Raw genomic sequence first — 20,507 nt, forward strand, 5'->3', positions numbered from 1 at the left:
CTAAATCTACCTTAATTCTTCTAAGATAAATGAGCCAGGAATGTGAGATCAAAGGCACTGGCTCCATCAGACAGAATACAGCTCATCCCCAGCTCCAGCAATGTGTAAATGTGAAACTTTGTGAAAGCTACTTAGCCTTTCTGAGAATCAGTTTCTTCAGCTGTCCAATGGGACTGGTAACAGGATATACTTAGCAGGATTATTGCAAGAGCTAAAGGGAATCATTCTTACACATGCCTTGCACAAAATAAGTCCTCATGAAATGTGAACTCTCATTATATTCAAGTTATACACAAAATAAGTGACTTAGTAGGACGAGCATTCCACTCCTACAAATTATCCTTTATTGGTGCCTCTTTATCTTTTTTTTTTTTTTTTTTTTTTTTTTTGCAGTACGCAGGCCTCTCACTGTTGTGGCCTCTCCCGTTGTGGAGCACAGGCTCTGGATGTGCAGGCTCAGCGGCCATGGCTCACGGGCCCAGCCGCTCCGTGGCATGTGGGATCTTCCCAGACCGGGGCATGAACCCGTGTCCCCTGCATCGGCAGGCAGACTCTCAACCACTGCACCACCAGGGAAGCCCCCTCTTTATCTTAATACTGTATTGTCCTATCCCCAAAGAACAAGGAAAATCCCTTTCAGGAATAGAATAATAGAAACATCAAAGGTAAATTTTCAATAATTAATAAGGAATCAACAATTAAAAACTGCAAATATAAGGCATTAACTAACTTCAAAAATATTTTCCAGGCAAAACATTCTCTGACGTAAATCATGCCAAAGTTTTATTAGGTTACTCTCCCAAGGCAATAGAAATAAAAACAAAAATAAACAAATGGGACCCAATCAAACTTACAAGCTTTTGCACAGCAAAGGTAACCATAAACAAAGTGAAAAGACAACCTACAGAATGTGGAATGGGAGACAATATTTGCAAACAATGCAACTGACAAGGGCTTAATTTCCAAAATATACTAATGGCTCATACAACTCAACAACAACAAAACGAACAACCTAATCAAAAAAATGGGCAGAAGACCTAGACATTTCTCCAAAGAAGACGTACAGGTGGCAAATAGGCACATGAAAAGATGCTCAACACCACTAATCATTACAGAAATGAACATCAAAACTACAGTGAGTTACCACCTCACACCGGTCAGAATGGCCACCATTAAAAAGTCTACAAATAACAAATGCTGGAGAGGGTGTGGAGAAAAGGGAACCCTCCTACACTGTTGGTGGGAATGTAAATTGGTGCAGCTACTATGGAAAACAGTATGGAGGTTCCGCAAAAAACTAAAAATATGGAGTTGCCATATGATCCAAAAATCCCACTCCTGGGCATATACCCAGATAAAACTATAATGTGAAAAGATACATGCACCCCTATGTTCATAGCAGCACTATTTACAATAGCCAAGACATGGAAACAATCTACGTGTCCATCAACAGAAGAATGGATAAAGAAGGTATGGTATATATATATATATATACAATAGAATATTACTCAGCCATCAAAAAGAATGAAATAATGCCATTTGTAGCAACATGGATGCAACTAGAGATGATCATACTAAGCGAAGTAAGTCAGACAGAGAAAAACAAATGTCGTATGGTCACTTATATGTGGAAGCTAAAATATGACACAAATCAACATATCTGTGAAACAAAAACAGATTCACAGATATAGAGAACAGACCTGTGGTTGCCAAGGGGGAGGGGGACAGGGGAGGGATGGATTGGGAGTTTGGGATTAGCAAAGGCAAACTGTTACATATAGGATGAATAAACAACAAGGTTCTACCGTACAGCATAGGGAACTATATTCAATATTCTGTGACAAACCATAATGGAAAAGGATATGAAAAAAAAATATATGTATAACTGAGTCACTTTTCTGTACAGAAGAAATTAACACAATATTGTAAATCAACTACACTTCAATAAAATTAAAAAAAAATACTTTCCATTTTCATACAAAGATTTCCACAATCTTTCCATAAATTGTCAGTATCACCACTGAAATCAAAGTATCCTAATTCTTTCCTTCCCAACATTTGGAGCCATAAAATATGCTCCTCATTCTCATTTTGTTTTTTAGCTTTTTAGGCAGAAAGGTTAAGTCTAAAGTATCCAACGTTATCTTCTGAGATCATTAAATCGAACCACGCTACGTGAAGAATATTTTGTCATACTCCTCTTATGCTTCCATTTTTTTTTTGAAAAAAAAAAAAGAGGAAAAAGGCAAGTGCCTTAGACTTTAAAAAAAAAAAAGTGTTTTTTTGGTAGCTTTGGAAGAAGACCATGGCAAAAGAACACCTCATTTTGGGAAAATAGCACAAGGCAAAAACAGATCATCACTAACGGAAGCTAAATCACACAGTGGAGTTAAGCTACTTAGATATATTGATTCTGCAAGGGTAAAAATGGATTAGAACCAACAGATTATAATGAGGATCATTTTGGTACCAAAGAAGCCCCTTTAACAATGGGCGTGCATTCGAATCCTAGTGTGATCATTACAGGCTCATTTTCCTTGTTCGTGTTCCCAGGATAAAGGCCTTAAAGGAAGCACTGGCATTTTAAATTGCTCAGTTTCACTTGCTGAAATTTTTTTTTTTCTTTCTTAGGCAAAATTATTTTCCCATGTTATGAGAAGAATGCTTTGGAGAGCAGCACTGTGAAAGTGCAGAGAACAAAAGGGATGGCAGCCCTGGAGGATTAGGCCACTGACAAGGGAAAAGAAATTACCTGTGGGCATTTGCTCCAAGGTCCCCACTCAGACATGACACATTCACTGGGACACAGAAGAGAGCAAGACTGGGTTTCTGAGGGAACTTCATCCTGGTTGCAAAGGCTGTTATCCACTGCTCCCCCTTCACCATCGGCAGCATTCACGCATCTGCAAAGCAAGATCACGAGATAGCTTGATCGCTTAAAACAGTGGGGAGTAAATTTAAAATAGCTGTGATGTATCGTAATTACTCACCCCGCAGAGATAGTAAAACATAAAATAAGACCAGCAGAGAAACCAGGAAAAAAAAAATCCTTTCTCAGCCAGTCCAGCTTTATTGAGTGATAACTCAGGGCAGAGCCCTTTATTCGGCGAAGCAGAAGACAAGGGACAATTGTCATCTTTGAAGAACTCCCCATCTAAATAGAACTATCTACTGCCGTGGCCTCTCCCATTGCGGAGCACAGGCTCCGGACGCACAGACTCAGCGGCCATGGCTCACGGGCCCAGCCGCTCCGCGGCATGTGGGATCTTCCCGGACCGGGGCACAAACCCGTGTCCCCTGCATCGGCAGGCGGACTCTCAACCACTGCGCCACCAGGGAAGCCCTTTTTTTTAAAATTGTAACAAATCTTGAAGACGCTCCTCTGAATAAATCCATCACTTTGTATTAACTAGACCTTTCACAGTTCCCGTGACTCTCTTAGACCTTTCCTAGACTTCTCTTTCAGATCATCTAAGCTTCCCTAGTTTTTGTTTAGTACAATTAAGGTCATAGCAAAGTTATGCAAAAAATAATTGAACATATTTTTCTTTCAGGTATTTTCTGCATTTCAGTAAGGAATTTTCGTATCATAAACCAAAGGGCAATTAGCAAGCATTTTCATGCAGCAATTGAGCACATGCTATATAGATGCACATATTGTAATTGCTCTGAGATAAGTGCTGATGAAGATGAGATAAATAATCATGTTATTGATTCAATCAAATTAAAACCAAAGTGTTATACTACTATATACCCGCCAGAACGGCTTAAATCAAAACCATGGTAAATATCAAGGGCCGGCAAGAATGTGGAGCAATTGTAGCTCTTCTCACTCTGCTGGTTGGAGCATAAATGCTTTGGCAAACTAGTTGGCAGTATCTACTAAATCTAAACATATATATACTATGTAACCCAACAATTTCACTTCTATTTATATACACAAGAGAAATGTGTACAAATGTGGACAACCCCCCCCCAAAAATAAAACCTGCCTGAAAATGTTCATAGCACCACTATTTATAATCAACCGAATTAGAATCAACAGTAGAATATCTACAATATTTATTCAGCCACAGTAAAACAGGGAAATATATTGTGATAAACTCATTGAATTAAATGCTATAAAGTAATGAGAATTCATAAACTACTGTTGTATGAATGGAGCTCACAACCATAATGTTGAACAAAAGAAGCGGGACACAAAAGAGTATAGTCTGCATGGTTCCATTCATAGAAAGTTAAGAAATAGGCAATACTCATCTATGGTGTCAGAAGACAGAACAAGCTCATATTTAAATTATTTTCTCAAAAATGTTTAATAAAGACTTGCTATATATAAGCCTCTTTTGCTAGGTGTTGGGATACAAAGATATTTGTTAATAATGATTCATTTCATAAATATTTTGAGCAGCTTACTCTGCACCATGCCCTTACTTGGGTACTGGGGTACAGAACTGAAAAAAAAATAGGGACAAGATCCCTTCTTCTTCCAGTGATAATGATCAAGGTAAAGGTGAAAATGACAATGATGATGAGCTAAATGGTGCCATTTACTGATCTGGTAATTTCCGACACAAAGCCACAGCCAAGGAATAAGCATTTTAAGAGGGCTGTGCTGGAGAGCTTTTGGTGCTCCCCAAATCATGCTATGCTGGAATGAATTACCCTATACATTCTGAGTTTCTTTTATACAAACAATATTTTTTTTTTGATTCAGGAAAACTGCAAAGTAGTCTATCAGCTGGTGCAAAATAAAATAAACTTTATGAGGTGCTAAGTAATACAAACTTAGATATTGTATAAAGCGGGTTAACAGAGGATGGTAAAAGGAGAGAAAATGTCGTGCCTTCTAATATAGGGAGGCAAGGTACAGAGTCATCTACGGACTTTAATTGCTTTTGTGGTAATAGTCAATAGTGGAAGGAGGGACCACGAAATGGCTTTAATGTCTTTCCCTGGGCAAACTTAAAAGCTGAAAATTGCTTTCCTTCTTGCCTGCACACTCTCAGCTGATGTTCTTTTATGATTTCACCGAAAAAGAAGAGGTAATACTTCTGGTCAATGGTGTCCAGTTGAACATATGCATTAGTCTTTGTTCACTCCCAATAAGCCACAAAGACAATAGTAAAGGAATTTGTTACAAAAAGACTAACAAAACAAAACAAAGGAGGGAGGGTAAGGCAGTATCCTACAAGGACAAAGAACATGGGAGAGGACAAAGGCAACAATGGAAAATAGATAGGCTAGTGGTAACTGACTTAGCACACCCAGAAAGCTGATTACTAAGCCTTGGAGGGAAAAGAAAGAAAGTCACTCCATTTACACATCAGAACACATGGAAAATTCAGGCATTTACCTTTGGAAATGTGAATGAAGGTGAGGTAGAAAAACTGGAGGATTTATTGAGAGTGTGTTTAAGAAGTACCTAAACACTCAAATCCCAATTCCCCAATTCCCAGAGCTAGGTGATGGCCCCAGCTCTGCCCCTGCAGGTAACTGAAGGTTTATTATCTGGAGAGGTTCACAAAACAGGTCTTTGGATTAGAGAACACATGGCCCAATTAAGGATGGGAACATCATATTGAAAACAGGGTTTAAGGAGAAGTTAACATATTGAAAAGAATGACTACTACCTTAGTGACTTAAACAATGCACATTTATTATTTTTCAGTTCTGTAGTATAGAAATCCAACATGGAACTCACAAGGCTAACGTCAGTGCTCTGGCAGAGCTGCATTCCTTTCTGGAGGCTCTAGAGGAGAATCATCTCCTTACCTCTTTCATGTTCTAGAAGCCACCCACATGCCTTGGGGCCATGGCCCCTTTCTCTGTTTTCAAAGTCAGCAGCCTTCTATCTCTCTGTGTCTTGCTTCTTTAGTCACATTTTCTGTTTTTCCTTTCCCATCTCCTCATCCACTTTTAAGGACGCTGGTGAATAAAATGTTCCCATCCGGAGGATCCGTAATCTTTCCATCTCAAGATCTTTAACTTAATCACATCTGTGAAGAATCTTTTGCTATTTAAGGTAACATATTCACAGATTTCAGGGGTTAGAATGTGGATATCTTTGGGAGCCATCATTCTGTCTACCACATCAGCCTTTTTTCATTGGGTTTCCCAAATACTGGTTGCTAGGATTATCTGTTTCACATGTGATTTAAGAAGAGTGTCTTCTAGGGGTCCTGACAAGCACAAGAGTAAAGACTTAAAAGACTGAAATTGAAGGTGTTCCCAAATGAAAATGCCCCTGTAGTTACATATCCTGCATCATCGATTTCCTTGCCATATCTCCCTTTGATCATCACCTTCATTTCCACTCAGGCTCATTACAAAACTGCTTTAAAGCATGTCTATATTTACTATCTCCACACCCTCTCTCCTCTCCCTCCATTATTACCTCTTGGACTTACTTTAATCACACTTTTACTATCATTCCAGAGAAAACTCATATCAAGATCATCAACAGAGTCCCCTTTGCCAAACTCAATAGCCAATTCTTATCTTAGTAAACTTCTCAGAGCCATTTGAAACAATTGATTACTCTTTCTTTTTTGAAAAACTCTCGTCTTCCCATTTTCTTGGTCTTCCTTCTAGTTGACTGGCTCTTTCCCAGTCTCATTTGTAAGATCTTTCCCTTTGCTCTAATCTATGAATATCTGTGTTCCCCAGGGTGCAATTTCTTTCTTTCTTATCAATATATTTCAGATTTATAGCTGACGCCTAATTTATACCCCCATTACTCTCTGAACTCCAATCTGTCACTCCAAGCCTTCTCAGTTGGAAAACTAATATCTCAAATTTATTGTGTTCCAAAGCTAGCTTTTGATTTTCTCTCTCAAATTTGCTACTAATATTTCTCATCTCAACAAATGGCACCACCATTCTCATGATTGCTCAGGCCCTGAAACCTAGCAATCATCTTCGATACTTCTCTTTTTTCCACATTCTACAATCACTGTATAAGCAAATCCTGTCATCTGTACCTTCCAGATACAGTCCAAATGTGACCACCTCACCACCTTCCCTAGTTCAAAGCCCGTCTGACCATCAGCCTCTCTCACCTGGAATTCTGGGATGTCATTCAAACCTTCATCCCTGCCGCTGCTTACACACCCCACAATTCCTTCTCTATACTCCATCTAGCAAGGTCCTTTTCAAACGTAAATAAGAGCATGTCATTCACTCTGTCTCAGACCTCCCATAGCTTCATGATGCTGTTAGAAAAATATATTTTAACCTTATTTTAGAAGACTATACAATTTGAGTACTGACACCAGCCATATGGGACGTGGTGTAATCCATCTTGTTATAACAAGCCAAGAAGGTTCCTGCTTTGGAACTCCTTCCCCTTGGAATTCTCTTAATATAGATCTTTACATTCATTCAAGTCTCTCACATTTTTCAGGTCTCTGCTTAAATGTTTTGCTGACCAGCCTCTCCGAAACAGTAGCCTCCATCACACCAATCCAATTTTATTTTTTTCTTGGCATTTCATAGCAAAGACATTCCATTATATAGTATTTTATGCATTTATTTTTTTCCCTGCTGCTCTAAGTTCTTTGAGGACAGTAATTTGTTCACTTTTGCATCCCCAATGCCTGATACATAAAAGGCAAATATTCATAAATATTTTTTGAATTCATAAATGATTGCTGTCATGTATGAACCATGAAGATGTCCTCTAGTTTGGAGGTTTCACCAAAGATAAACGGATAAACTGTTTCACTCATTACAACACCATTTTATTAAGGTCAATAATGGTTTGGAAAGCAATATGGCTGGAAAACCTGCTTCACATATATATAAAGTATGTAACACAGTGAGTCTGCATTAGTTAGCTAGGGCTGCCATAACAAAATATCACACACTGTGTGGCTTAAACAACATACGTGTAAGGCTTGAGACTGAAAGTCTGAGATCAAGGTGTTGGCAGGGTTGGTTTCTTCTGAGGGCTCTCTCCTTTGACTTGTAGATAGCCACCTTCTACCTGTATTTTCACATGGTTTTTTCCTCTGTGTGTGTCTGTGTCCTAATCTACTCTTCTTATAAGGACATCGGTCAGATTGCATTAGAGCCTGCCCCAATGATCTCATTTAACATTAACTACCTCTTTAAAGGCCCTGTCTCCAAATACAGCCACATTTTGAGGTACTGCGGGTTAGGACTTCAATACATAGATTTGGGTCAGGGGGACACAATTCAGCCCATAACACATATCTTGTAGTTGTGTTATTTTTATTATATCAGGCTTCATCCATTTGAGCTGAGAGGCATGGCTTAAAGGCCCTCTTGTTCAAGTGTGTTTTTCCTCAATCAGCCTGCCACAATTCTGCCACTAGCAATTTACTCTCTTAAAGCTTTCCTTTCTCTCCTGAGACTTTGCTTTAATACTGCTAAGACGCCAGGCTGGGATAAGAGTGAGAAGTGCCACAGCTCATTTACACATATTACTTGATAAGCTAGCCTGGTCAATCATTTCTCAAAGCCATGAGAAAATAGGACGTAACAGACACAGATTTACCATATGCTAACACATATATATGGAATCTAAGAAAAAAATGTCATGAAGAACCTAGGGGTAAGACGGGAATAAAGACACAGACGTACTAGAGAATGGACTTGAGGATATGGGGAGGGGGAAGGGTAAGCCGTGACAAAGTGAGAGAGAGGCATGGACATATATACACTACCAAACGTAAGGTAGATAGCTAGTGGGAAGCAGCTGCATAGCACAGGGAGATCAGCTCGGTGCTTTGTGACCACCTAGAGGGGTGGGATAGGGAGGGTGGGAGGGAGGGAGACGCAAGAGGGAAGAGATATGGGAACATATGTATATGTATAACTGATTCACTTTGTTATACAGCAGAAACTAACACACCATTGTTAAAGCAATTATACTCCAATAAAGATGTCAAAAAAAAAAAAAAAAAGAGACACAGATTTTGAAGAAAAAGAGGTAGACGCCCAAGTTTGGCAGCCTGAGCAACTAGCCCCCAGGGGAACAGGCAGTGAACAAAGGGAAGGAAAGACAATTTGTCTATTAGCCCTTTGCCTGGGTTGGTGATCAGGAGCATGTCTATGATTGTGCTAGCAGCTATTTCTTCCAACAGGCTTACCAGTGATTTTGCAACATTGCGACTAGGTAAGACTCAGAATTGGTGGGTACTGAATTACTGAATCAAGTAAGTTCACTGGTGCTGAATAACAATAAACACATAGAAGTAAGCTCTGCCTTGGCAACTGACTTCATAGATAACTTGATAGGGAGTTACCTGCTTTGGGCACCGTGTGTCCACTTGAAATGGAACTTCCTAAATCTAGCAAAATGATACACTATGCTCATGCAACTGAACAGTTGACCACACTGGGTTTTCTTCTTGATTTTACATACTAAATCATTGTTTACGATTAATATTTTGGCTTTTGCTTATTCATTCTCTAACATTTATTGCTATTTTCCTCAGTTGGTAATAAAAGTATCCTTCTTTCTTCCCAAATCATTTCTAAATAGACTTTTTCGATGAACTCAGGCCAGCTGTTTCCTTTGCACCACTGCTATATTTACCAAACAAAAATGTTAAACTCCCTCAGTAAATAACTGAGCATTCACTAAATTCTTTCAGAGCTGTGTTCTTTTTATATTAAAATATATCATTACTGTTCACAGGTATTCTCATATTGGTTTCCAAGGCTAACGGTGGAAATTATTAAAGGCCTTAAACTGACCTTTCAATGTACTGACATCCAAAATTAAGATAATGCCCATCAATTGTACTAACACAGCGCAAAAGAGAGACATGGCATCACAGTCAGAATCACCTAATTTGTTAGCAGTGATGGCCACGTATCACTGCAGGGATGTGGGCGTGCTCCATGCAGTTGGTTTTTCCACTGATATCATTTGCAGGAAATGTTAAGGATTGTGGCTGCGATGCAGACAGAATCCCACAATATTCATGGCAGCTCAAGGCACATATCACTTCCAGGGATGCTTAAAGATGACCAAAAGCCAGAGGATATTGTGTGAAAATCAGAGTATACTTGGATAAGCAACACTGTTGTTTTTATAAAAATATATAAATTCCACTGCCACATTTCCCCAGTGTCTCCATTTCCACACACCTGATTTTCCTAGATTGCATTCCTCCTCCACAGCGCAGGGACCTCAGCTCATTGTGGATTTTGCATGGAGACCAGTGTTCTACAACCCAGGAATACTGATTGCACTCACTGTAACACGGGACTGCCTCGTGTACCTGTCAAGAATAGGAAAGGAAAAGAAAATTATGTGGCACTATCCAAGTTATGGAAAAACAGCCTATCTTTTAGTAAAGTCGGCTGAACAGAACCCAAGAACTGTACTCTGGCCCCAATAGCCAAGTTGTGTTCCCCAAAAGCAAGATATATTTGGCTTCTCTGAAATTACTGACTTACCTAAAGAAACATACAGGGGAAATCAACTAGAATATGATGGCATGCCTTTGCAGAAGAGAACAAAGGACAGTCCTTATCTACTGCCAAGAACAGGAATTCCATTACCTTTTCATTTCCTCAAAGAGCTCACACAGCATCTATTAAGATGGTCCAGCTCTCAATTATATGGTATACTGTATTCTCAGATGTACTTTACAATGTCAATTGACACAAATAGAGGTAAGGCAAATTTACTCTTGAATATAAGGTTCTTAGAATGCAAAAGGAAAGTGGTATTATTTGCACCAGAAATTTCTTTTTATGTCCCCAAATGATCAATGCTAATAGGCAATCATTTAGCCTTCTGGGCATTGTGGCTTTATATGAATTTAGAGATGTGTAGGGTGTTTTCAGAGCATAGCTAGAACACACAGACACACACATACACAAGACAAACACACATGTTAGAGGCTGTGCATGATTACTGACTGTGAATATATATAGATTTATAGTAGAAACAATAAATACAGTCAATGAATTCTTAGGTTACTTCCTATGCATTTATGTGTGATGATTTTCTCCTGAAATTTTATACCATTGGGTGGTCAATTGAGTTTGCCTCTTCAAGACTGAATTTGAAAGGCATTCCTCCTCAATAGTGAACACAGTGGTCTCCCTTGGTAAGAAAAAAAATTGTTGTGTCATATGATATGTTACTCTAGATCACAAAGACGGCTCTAGTGTAGCATGTCGATGAGTAGTGATTCAACCTATTACCAAAATAGTTAATTAGTGCTTTTCCTTTTAAACAAGGACTTAAGCCCCATGCCTTTCCTCCCCCTTGCCTTTCCAATTCCATAAAATTGCAAATGATGACTAGGCTGTGCTATCCAAACAGAACCATTACTTGCAAGTTTCCACTAAATGCAAGGGAAAGCACTATGTAATGGGATAACCAGGAAACAAGATTGGAGCACTGTCAGCAGGTGAGATGGAAATCAGATGAGAAAAGGTTATTGGCGAGACTACATCTTAGGAATCACAAATAATGTCAGAAACTATTTTTAACTGTGGGGTTCGATTTGACTCTCTCATGTAGAGCATACAACAATAAGGGAAACTGCAAAGTGAAAAATATGTGAGGGCAAAATGAAAGGAGATGGGAAAATAGAAGTGGAAATGGATTCGAGGAAAGGAAGGAATTAAGTAATAAAAGAATCACATTTCATGCTGTGAATGCTGACAAGAATGGAATGAAAGGGTCAGAAGCAGTGCCTACATTAGAATAAGGAAGTAATAGCTTGGAAAGGAAAAAAGTCTGCCCCCTAAAACTCAGAAAGGTAAGAGAAAAAAATCTATAAAAATGAAAAGACGTGACCCAAATCTAAGAGACACCAGGGAACGAAGCTCATGACAGTTGAGGGTTTAGCTGACCCAGCTTCACCATGGAAATAAAGCTGTCACTGAATTTACAGGTTTGTTCTATAAACACTTCAATATGTATCAGACAATTTAAAGAAAGCTTTTTGGCTTTCCTATGAGATATAAGAAAGTCTGCTAAAGCACTTTGCACAAATAGGGGAGATGAAGAAATTAATTAAAAAAGTAATTTTTCCCACAGCTCATGCATGAATCTGAGAGCAAGTGGATAGGATAGACTCTGAGATGGACCTATTTTTCTAAAGCTCTCGATACTAAGCAGAGCTTACACTGTCCTCGTCCCTCCCGTATAAAGCCCCAAGGTCAGATGGAAAATGAAAAACTGTTTAGTTGCATGTACCTTTGATATACACATTTGAACACCTGGTCATGTATTGGCTTACTGTTTTTATTCTCTATGCCCCAGTGATCTACATCTGTAGCAGAGTCGCTAACCTCATCGCCAAGCTACCGGAAGGCAGGGAGCAGGTCTGTGTAGGGAGATGTTGACCCACCTTCTTGAATAATGGTGTAAAAACGGGACCTCTTGAAGGAGATTCTCCATCACATGGATTTACCTGATTTTTTCCCCAATGTGTCTGCCATTTTAGAATTGCTTATACTGTCACTTCTGGCTGACAAATCCCCACCTTCATCGAAAGTCCAACTGGCTCCCACCACTTCCACAAGGCCTTTCCCGTGACTCCAGTTGGCATGTCTTTGGTGCCCAGTGAGAGTTTCAGCTTTAAGCAGATTTGTAGCCAGATGATAATGTCAGGTGCCATGTGCAAGGCTGGGCCAGTGGTGGCAATTAGGGCCACAGTGTGTGGAGCTTGGGGACGAAACACATTCAATGAAGTCATCACCTTGACTCCTCTCTCTGTGTCTCCTATTCTCTCATCTACTTGAGCTTTTCTGCTAACTTTAGTCTTAATGTCTCCTCTGTACTGTAAATCATACTGAAAGAATACGCCGAGAGAAACACAATGTGAACCCTCTACTCATAAATACGCTTCTGGTTTTAACCAAAGCCAGACCCGGACTCTCAGTGTTTGTTTATATGACTACCTGAACAAAACTTGTCTTAGGAAGCCAGGGACTATGCTTCTGCGATGTCCGCATTTTGTAAAACATTCCGAGGAGGGGGTGATGCCCAATCAGTATTTGTTGAATTGAAACAGATTTTTGAAGGGGCACAGATTGCTCAATGACCCTCACTTAATTTTCCAGAGAAAACAGGCTCATAAATGGAATGTATAAGGGGTGTTTTACAAAGCTCAGAGGACAATAAGAGGGAACAAAAATGAAACCCTTTTCTTTCCATTATGGGGCTTTGGTGAAGAACAGCCATCATTACATTAGCAAAAGGTGCTGCCTGACGATTTTTGTTATGGGAAAGAAAGGCTGTCCCTAAAGAACTGTGAGAGCTGTTTGTTTAGAGACCTTGTTCATCAGGCAAGGAATCTTACCTAGAGGATCGAAAACGCCCACAAGAGGCAAAAAGGCAGCAGGCCATCAAGAATAAACATTTACTACCCAGATGCCCAATTTCTTCTCATGTCAGTCCTTTATGTTCTGGCTATTTCTTACTGGTATCTGTTTGGCACTTATTATAGTTTCATAATGGAAATGTGTTAAAGCATTGACTTTATCGGGGAATCATGCGGAAATGTTCTGAAGAAGAAAAATAAGCCATGGGAAAGTTAAATGAAAATCATTTCTAAATGGCACAAATTAGGAAGAAAATAACAGGGTTTAACAGGGCCACCGATGCTAAGAAATGCCACTGAAAAATCTAAATCCTCTGAGAGAAGTAACATTTCATTCTCCTGGTAATGAGTCCTATTTATTACTTCTTTATTGGGGAATTGTTTTTTTGACATCTTTATTGGAGTATAATTGCTTTACAATGCTGTGTTAGTTTCTGCTTTATAACAAAGTGAATCAGCTATACATATACATATGTCCCCATATCTCCTCCCTCTTGCGTCTCCTTCCCACCTGTCTAGGTGGTCACAAAGCACTGAGCTGATCTCCCTGTGCTATGCGGCTGCTTCCCACTAGCTATCTATTTATCTATTTTACACTTGGTAGTATATATAAGTCCATGCCACTCTCTCACTTCATCCCAGCTTACCCGTCCCCCTCCCCGTGTCCTCAAGTCCATTCTCTACATTTACGTCTTTATTCCTCTCTTGCTCCTAGGTTCTTCAGAACCATTTTTTTTTAGATTCCATATATATGTGTTAGCATACAGTATTTGTTTTTCTCTTTCTGACTTACTTCACTCTGTATGACAGACTCTAGGTCCATCCACCTCACTACAAATAACTCAATTTCATTTCTTTTTATGGCTGAGTAATATTCCATTGTCTATATGTGCCACATCTTCTTTATCCATTCATCTGTTGATGGACACTTAGGTTCCTTCATGTCCTGGCTGTTGTAAATAGAGCTGCAATGAACATTGTGGTACATGACTCTTTTTGAATTATGGTTTTCTCAGGGTATATGCCCAGTAGTGGGATTGCTGGGTCATATGGTAGTTCTATTTTTAGTTTTTTAAGGAACCTCCATACTGTTCTCCATAGTGGCTGCATCAATTTACATTCCCACCAACAGTGCAAGAGGGTTCCCTTTTCTCCACACCCTCTCCAGCATTGTTTGTAGATTTTCTGATGATGCCCATTCTGACTGGTGTGAGGTGATACCTCATTGAAGTTTTGATTTGCATTTCTCTAATGATTGATGTTGAGGATTCTTTCATGTGTTTGTTGGCAATCTGTATATCTTCTTTGGAGAAATGTCTATTTAGGTCTTCTGCCCATTTTTGGATTGGGTTGTTTGTTTTGATATTGAGCTGCATGAGCTGCTTGTAAATTTTGGAGATTAATCCTATGTCAGTTGCTTCATTTGCAAATATTTTCTCCCATTCTGAGGGTTGTCTTTTGGTCTTGTTTATGGTTTCCTTTGCTGTGCAAAAGCTTTGAAGTGTCATTAGGTCTCATTTGTTTATTTTTGTTTTTATTTCCATTTCTCTAGGAGGTGGGTCAAAAAGGATCTTGCTGTGATTTATGTCATAAAGTGTTCTGCCTATGTTTTCCTCTAAGAGTTTTATAATGTCTGGCTTTACATTTAGTTCTTTAATCCATTTTGAGTTTATTTTTGTGTATGGTGTTAGGGAGTGTTCTAACTTCATTCTTCATGCCTGTGCCCATGGCAGACATTACTAGTCATGTATAGTGTTCTTTTTCAGCATCTTTTCCTACACTGAAGGCCAGGCAGCCACTACCAATGGATTGCAGTATGTGTGTGCAATCCTGATCGATGTACATTAGAGAGAGTGGGCAGCTGGACCAGCAAGACATCCCTATGACACCAGATGGGGGAAGGGGTGTATTGCTACAGACCCAAGGAAATAAAATTTTATAACATCAACTTAGGTTTCCACACCTTCCAAGAGAAATTAAGGAAACACTCCCATTTACCATTGCAGCAAAAACAATAAAATACCTAGGAATAAATCTACCTAAGGAGACAAAAGACCTGTATGCAGAAAACTATAAGACACTGATGAAAGAAATTAAAGATGATACCAACAGATGGAGAGATATACCATGTTCTTGGATTGGAAGAAACAACATTGTGAAAATGACTGTACTACCCAAAGCAACCTACAGATTCAATGCAATCCCTATCAAACTACCAATGGCATTCTTCACAGAACTAGAACAAAAAATTTAACAATTTGTATGGAAACACAAAAGACCCCAAATAGCCAAAGCAATCTTAAGAAAAACAGAGCTGGAGGAATCAGGCTCCCTGACTTCAGATTATACTACAAAGCTCCAGTAATCAAGACAGTATGGTACTGGCACAAAAACAGAAATATAGACCAATGGAACTGGATAGAAAGCCCAGAGAAAAACCCACGCACATATGGTCACCTTATTTTTGATAAAGGAGGGAACTGTGTTTTTATAATTTTGTAGTTCCAGAGTCATATCGTAAACTCATTCATTTAGTCAGTCTTTTAATATTTATTAAATAAGCCTTTGCTCACTGTAACTGATCAATTTAACTAAGGACTGTTTTCTGAAATTACTCTCCACCTATGGACTGACTGGTATAAACTTGGAAGCAGGGTCTCATTGGGGTTCAGTAGGTATCAATATTGTACATCAGAGTCTTAGCGTTCAAGGGCTCAAATAAAGCAAATAATCCAACAACAACCAAAATTTAAAAAAAAAAAAGAAAGAAAGAAAGGAAAAGTCATGGCCTCCAATTTTCTATAGAATAAATTTTTGCTCCAGTGAAGCTGCCAGTGAAGACCCAGGTAGAAAACTTCAGGCTTGAGACCTCCATGCTGGGCACTGTGCTGCTTGGAAATTGAACATGAGTTCAAAGGTCCAATTGGGACTAGAGATTCCTGCAAGGCAGAGCCAGGGTCTGTCCCATTGGAATGTGAGAGGAAATGGTCTCTAGGAGTGGTAAGATCGGTAAAGCACTACGGGCTTCCTTCTCCCGCAAAAGGTTGTGAGTTCTCAGCCAAAAGTGCACAAATTTGCCTCTGATTAGGTCTATGATTCTCATCCCTTAATTCAAAGAACTTCCCTGCTAGCCATTTTCTGCTGGTCTATACTTTTTTTCTTCCTCCAGGGCTTACGCTTTCCTTTCAGAAGGGTCCTCTAGGCTACACCTTCCTTCAACTTACCAAATTCTGTCCCTTTTCTTATTCAATCAGCCGTGAAGTTACGCTCTCCTCCATTACGACTTGTCTTACTGGCTGGAAATTATCACATTTACACAAATAATCTTTTGGTTCCATTTTTGTTCACCATGCATTTATAATTTGTTTGTGTACAATGTAGTGTGTATATGCAATGCTAAAAAGTTCAGTCCTAATGCAACTGCAGCCGCATGCTTTACAATGAGCCCACCCATCACTAGTCCTTGGTCATCAGTGGTAACACAATAACACTCTGTGGATCTTTATGGCTTATACAAGACATTCCATGTCTTAGGTCTTGATCATCACAATCGTTTGAGATAGAAAATGTTGGTGGATCCCTATTTACAGGTAAAATAACTGAAATTTGAAGAAGCTAAGTTAGTCATTTATGGCTTATAAATGACGAGGCTGGTGCTTAAACTGAGATTATTTGCGAATCCCACCCTGGTGATGCCAAGAGTTCACAGGCTCTGCCTGTTTAGCTTGTACAAGCACATCACCATGCTTCGAGAGCCAGTCACTATCTTTTCAATGATGAAGATAATGCTAACATTTATAAATTCCTGAAAAAGGAAAACCAAGAGCTGAATATTCAAAGATGTCTATACAGTAAATGATGCATATTACTTTATGTAGAAAATAATATTGCCTAAGCAATTCATTCCTAGTCTTTAGGTATGGAATCTCTTTTCATAATTTCAAAAATCCAAAAAATGTCTCAGAAAACTTGCAAATTTAAAGCAAGATTAGGCCTGTGTCTTTTGAATGGTTGCAACCGTTTGTGTGAAGATGATGGGTTAAAACAATATTCCACAAATGGTTTTAAATTGGTATCTGTGGGAAAATCATTATGCCTGTCATTTTGTGCTATGAGTTGCTCAAAAGGGCAACACTTGGAGTCAGGATTTTCTGGAAATCTGGAGTCTGGTGATCCATAATATAGGGTGTGGGTAACTGTCAGTTTTAGCCCAGACGTTCAAGTCTGAGGCCCTGGCTAACCTCCTCTTCCCAGGTGTTTTCCCACACTACCTCCTTAGCTTCCTGAGAATTCTCTAAGCTTACCATCATCCCTGGTATGTAAGATTCACCATTGGTTTTATTTATTTATCTATCTATCTATTTATTTATTTATTTAATATTTTTGGCTGCATTGGGCTTTCGTTGCAGCGAGCAGGGGCTTCTCATTGTGGTAGCTTCTCTTGTTGCAGAGCATGGGCTCTAGGCACATGGGCTTTAGTAGTTGTGGCTCACGGGCTCTAGAGCGCAGGCTCAGTAGTTGTGGTGCATGGGCTTAGCTGCTCCGCGGCATGCAGGATCTTCCCGGACCAGGGCTCGAACCCATGTTCCCTGCATTGGCAGGCGGATTCTTTTTTTTTTTGCATTACGCGGGCCTCTCACTGTTGTGGCCTCTCCTGTTGTGGAGCACAGGCTCCGGACGCGCAGGCTCAGCGGCCATGGCTCATGGGCCCAGCCGCTCCACGGCATGTGGGGTCTTCCCGGACCGGGGCACGAACCCGTGTCCCCTGCATCGGCAGGCGGACTCTCAACCACTGCGCCACCAGGGAAGCCCGGCAGGCGGATTCTTAACCACTGCGCCACCCGGGAAGCCCTCACCATTGATTTTAAACATGCATTATATATTTTCTTTTCGATTCTGAGGTTAAAAAAATCTAAAAATGAACTTAATAATGCTGAATGAGTTTTATTTTCAAGATTTATTGACAAAGTGTTGAACTTTAAAGCCAATGGGAAGTTTATTAAAATAATGACCATGGTAGTTTCATTCCCTATCTCCTAAGAATAGTGGTTTCCAAGCTTGCAGACCCAGAGAACTGTCACATTGTTGCAAGGGGCCCGTGAATGCATTCTCATTCCAAACCTTGTCTGTAGTCTCAATGAATAATATAATCGCATAAATGTTAGTCCCACCACTTGTCAAATGAAGGCAGGGAATGTGATTTTAAAGTTTTAATTTCATTTGAAGGAACTGCTATCACTCATTAGGAATTTTCTCAACCCAGGCTAACTAAGAGCACAAGGTCCTCGTATCAAACACTCAGGGAACCACTGCCTTTACATGTAAAGAAGAGAATAAATAAACTGAAAAGGAGGCTATGCCCTACATTGTTTATATTTTGATAAGATGTTATACAGAGAAGCCCTCTCTCTAAAAGTGAATATTGAAATAAAATTTTCCTGAGAAGTTCTAACCTCCAGATTCTTTACTTTTTATTTTCCAGTGGTCTATAACACTTAACCCCTTCCCTCTGGTCTGAATATCACTGCTGACCTTTTAAGCACAAGGTCCTCGTTATCAAGACCAACACTCACGCACGGCTAAACTGTCTCTACCATCCACATAGTCTTATTTTCCTCCCCCCACGGCAGGGGGTGGAGGGATGGGAGATGGGAGAGCTGGGTACTGAGATTGAGTAAATGTGGCCTCAAGCCATGCATGTACTTCTTCCCCTTCCCCATGTTTCCTTCCCATTCAAGGATGTCACACACGGGCCACCCATTACAGAGGGTATTTAAAAGAGGAGAACCACAAAGCCCTCATCCAAAAGGCCATGGTTAAGCTCAGTAATCTGTGCTGATGTAACGTAGATTATTTATAATGGTGAATAAGCAGAAATGCCTTAGTTTTTTTTTTTTTTTTTTTAACTGCAGAGCATATTTCTCCTTTAGCAGATTTACATTTCTTATTTGTGACATTTAAGCAACTATAAAAATAAACCATGGTCTTAAAGTGGACTACATGGTAAGGGACATTAGCAACAAAAGTTGTCGGTGTGCAGATCCCATAAAGCACAGGATATTCTACAGTAAAGTGTGTGTGTGCGCACACACGAGCACTAAGCAGAATCCCTCTGTGCCTGGTATGTGATACAGAACTGGCGGAACATACTGACACAGGCAACTTGGGGCAAGTTGAACTATAAAGCCCACTCTCTGTACCACAGCAGTGTAAACAATCATAACCAATAGAATGAGAGAGGGAAACCCACTCCAGAGTCTGGATTGCCTTCTCCAGTCCCCTGGGAGATGCTGCCCACTGCCATGCTGTGATATGAGAGCAGATGGAATTTTGTAGATTGCTCACAGTATACCAGGGACTACTGTCACAGTGGCCCTTTGGATTTTCATAGAACAGATTGCAGTTATCAGTCAAGCTGAAGTGGAAAAAAAAAAAAACAAAAGAAACAAAAAGCAATCCCATGCCAGCTATGATCGATACTTCCAGAAAACTCTGGAAAAGCTGAACACGTAACCCTTCAGAAAAGAGGTTATGGATGAATCTTGAGGATATTATGTAAAATAAGCCAATCTCATAAGGATAAATACTGTATGAATATACATATATGAGGTATATCCGACAGTCAAACTCACTGAAGCAAAGAATAGGATCGTGGTTGTCAGGGGCCGCAGGGAGGGAAAAACAGGGAATTGCCAATCAATGGGCAAAATATTTCACATGAAAAGTTCTGGAGATCTGCTGTACAGTACTGCCTATGGATAACAATACTGTATTATCGACTTAAAATCTGTTAAGGGGGTAGGGCTATCTTATGTTAAGTGTTCTTACCACCATAAAATTAAAAAGAGTTACATGTCTCAGAGGGGGTTGGATTGTCCCATGGAAACCTGACCAGTGAAAGAACCTTTCTGCTCTTAGCAGCTATAAGATGCTGTCTAGGGGTCTAGTGTACAGATTAGATAGACAGAGAGACAGATACAGACAAAGTAAGTCTGGGTCCAGAATATGACCACCAGAAATCACGTGAGAAAGGAAAACTTTCTTTCTCTGTTGCAATACAAAAGAGAGTCTGAAACAGAGACTACTTTGGCTTCTGGCAGGTAACAAAAGTTTTACAAGTTATAGGTATAAGGCAGTGCTAAAGCAGAGATTAGCGGATCTCAGTTCTCACAAACAGATGCCCAA

The 20,507-nt window shown here is 39.7% G+C and overlaps 1 protein-coding gene across 2 annotated transcripts in view; it reads right to left on the reverse strand.

Moving 5' to 3' along the window:
- THSD7B (thrombospondin type 1 domain containing 7B) overlaps window positions 1–20,507 on the reverse strand; it is a 975,661-nt gene that overhangs the window by 92,470 nt on the left and 862,684 nt on the right. For both annotated transcript variants that reach the window (XM_029224675.1, XM_029224674.1), the window contains 2 exons: window positions 10,123–10,256; window positions 2,753–2,903 (listed from right to left, as the gene is read on the reverse strand). In XM_029224675.1, the coding sequence (XP_029080508.1) occupies window positions 2,753–2,903; window positions 10,123–10,256 (285 nt within the window). The remainder of the gene's footprint in view (window positions 1–2,752; window positions 2,904–10,122; window positions 10,257–20,507) is intronic.

Source organism: Monodon monoceros, unplaced genomic scaffold (assembly GCF_005190385.1).
Source record: "Monodon monoceros isolate NGI ecotype Baffin Bay Population unplaced genomic scaffold, NGI_Narwhal_1 Super_Scaffold_16, whole genome shotgun sequence".
NCBI classification, from domain to species: domain Eukaryota; kingdom Metazoa; phylum Chordata; class Mammalia; order Artiodactyla; family Monodontidae; genus Monodon; species Monodon monoceros.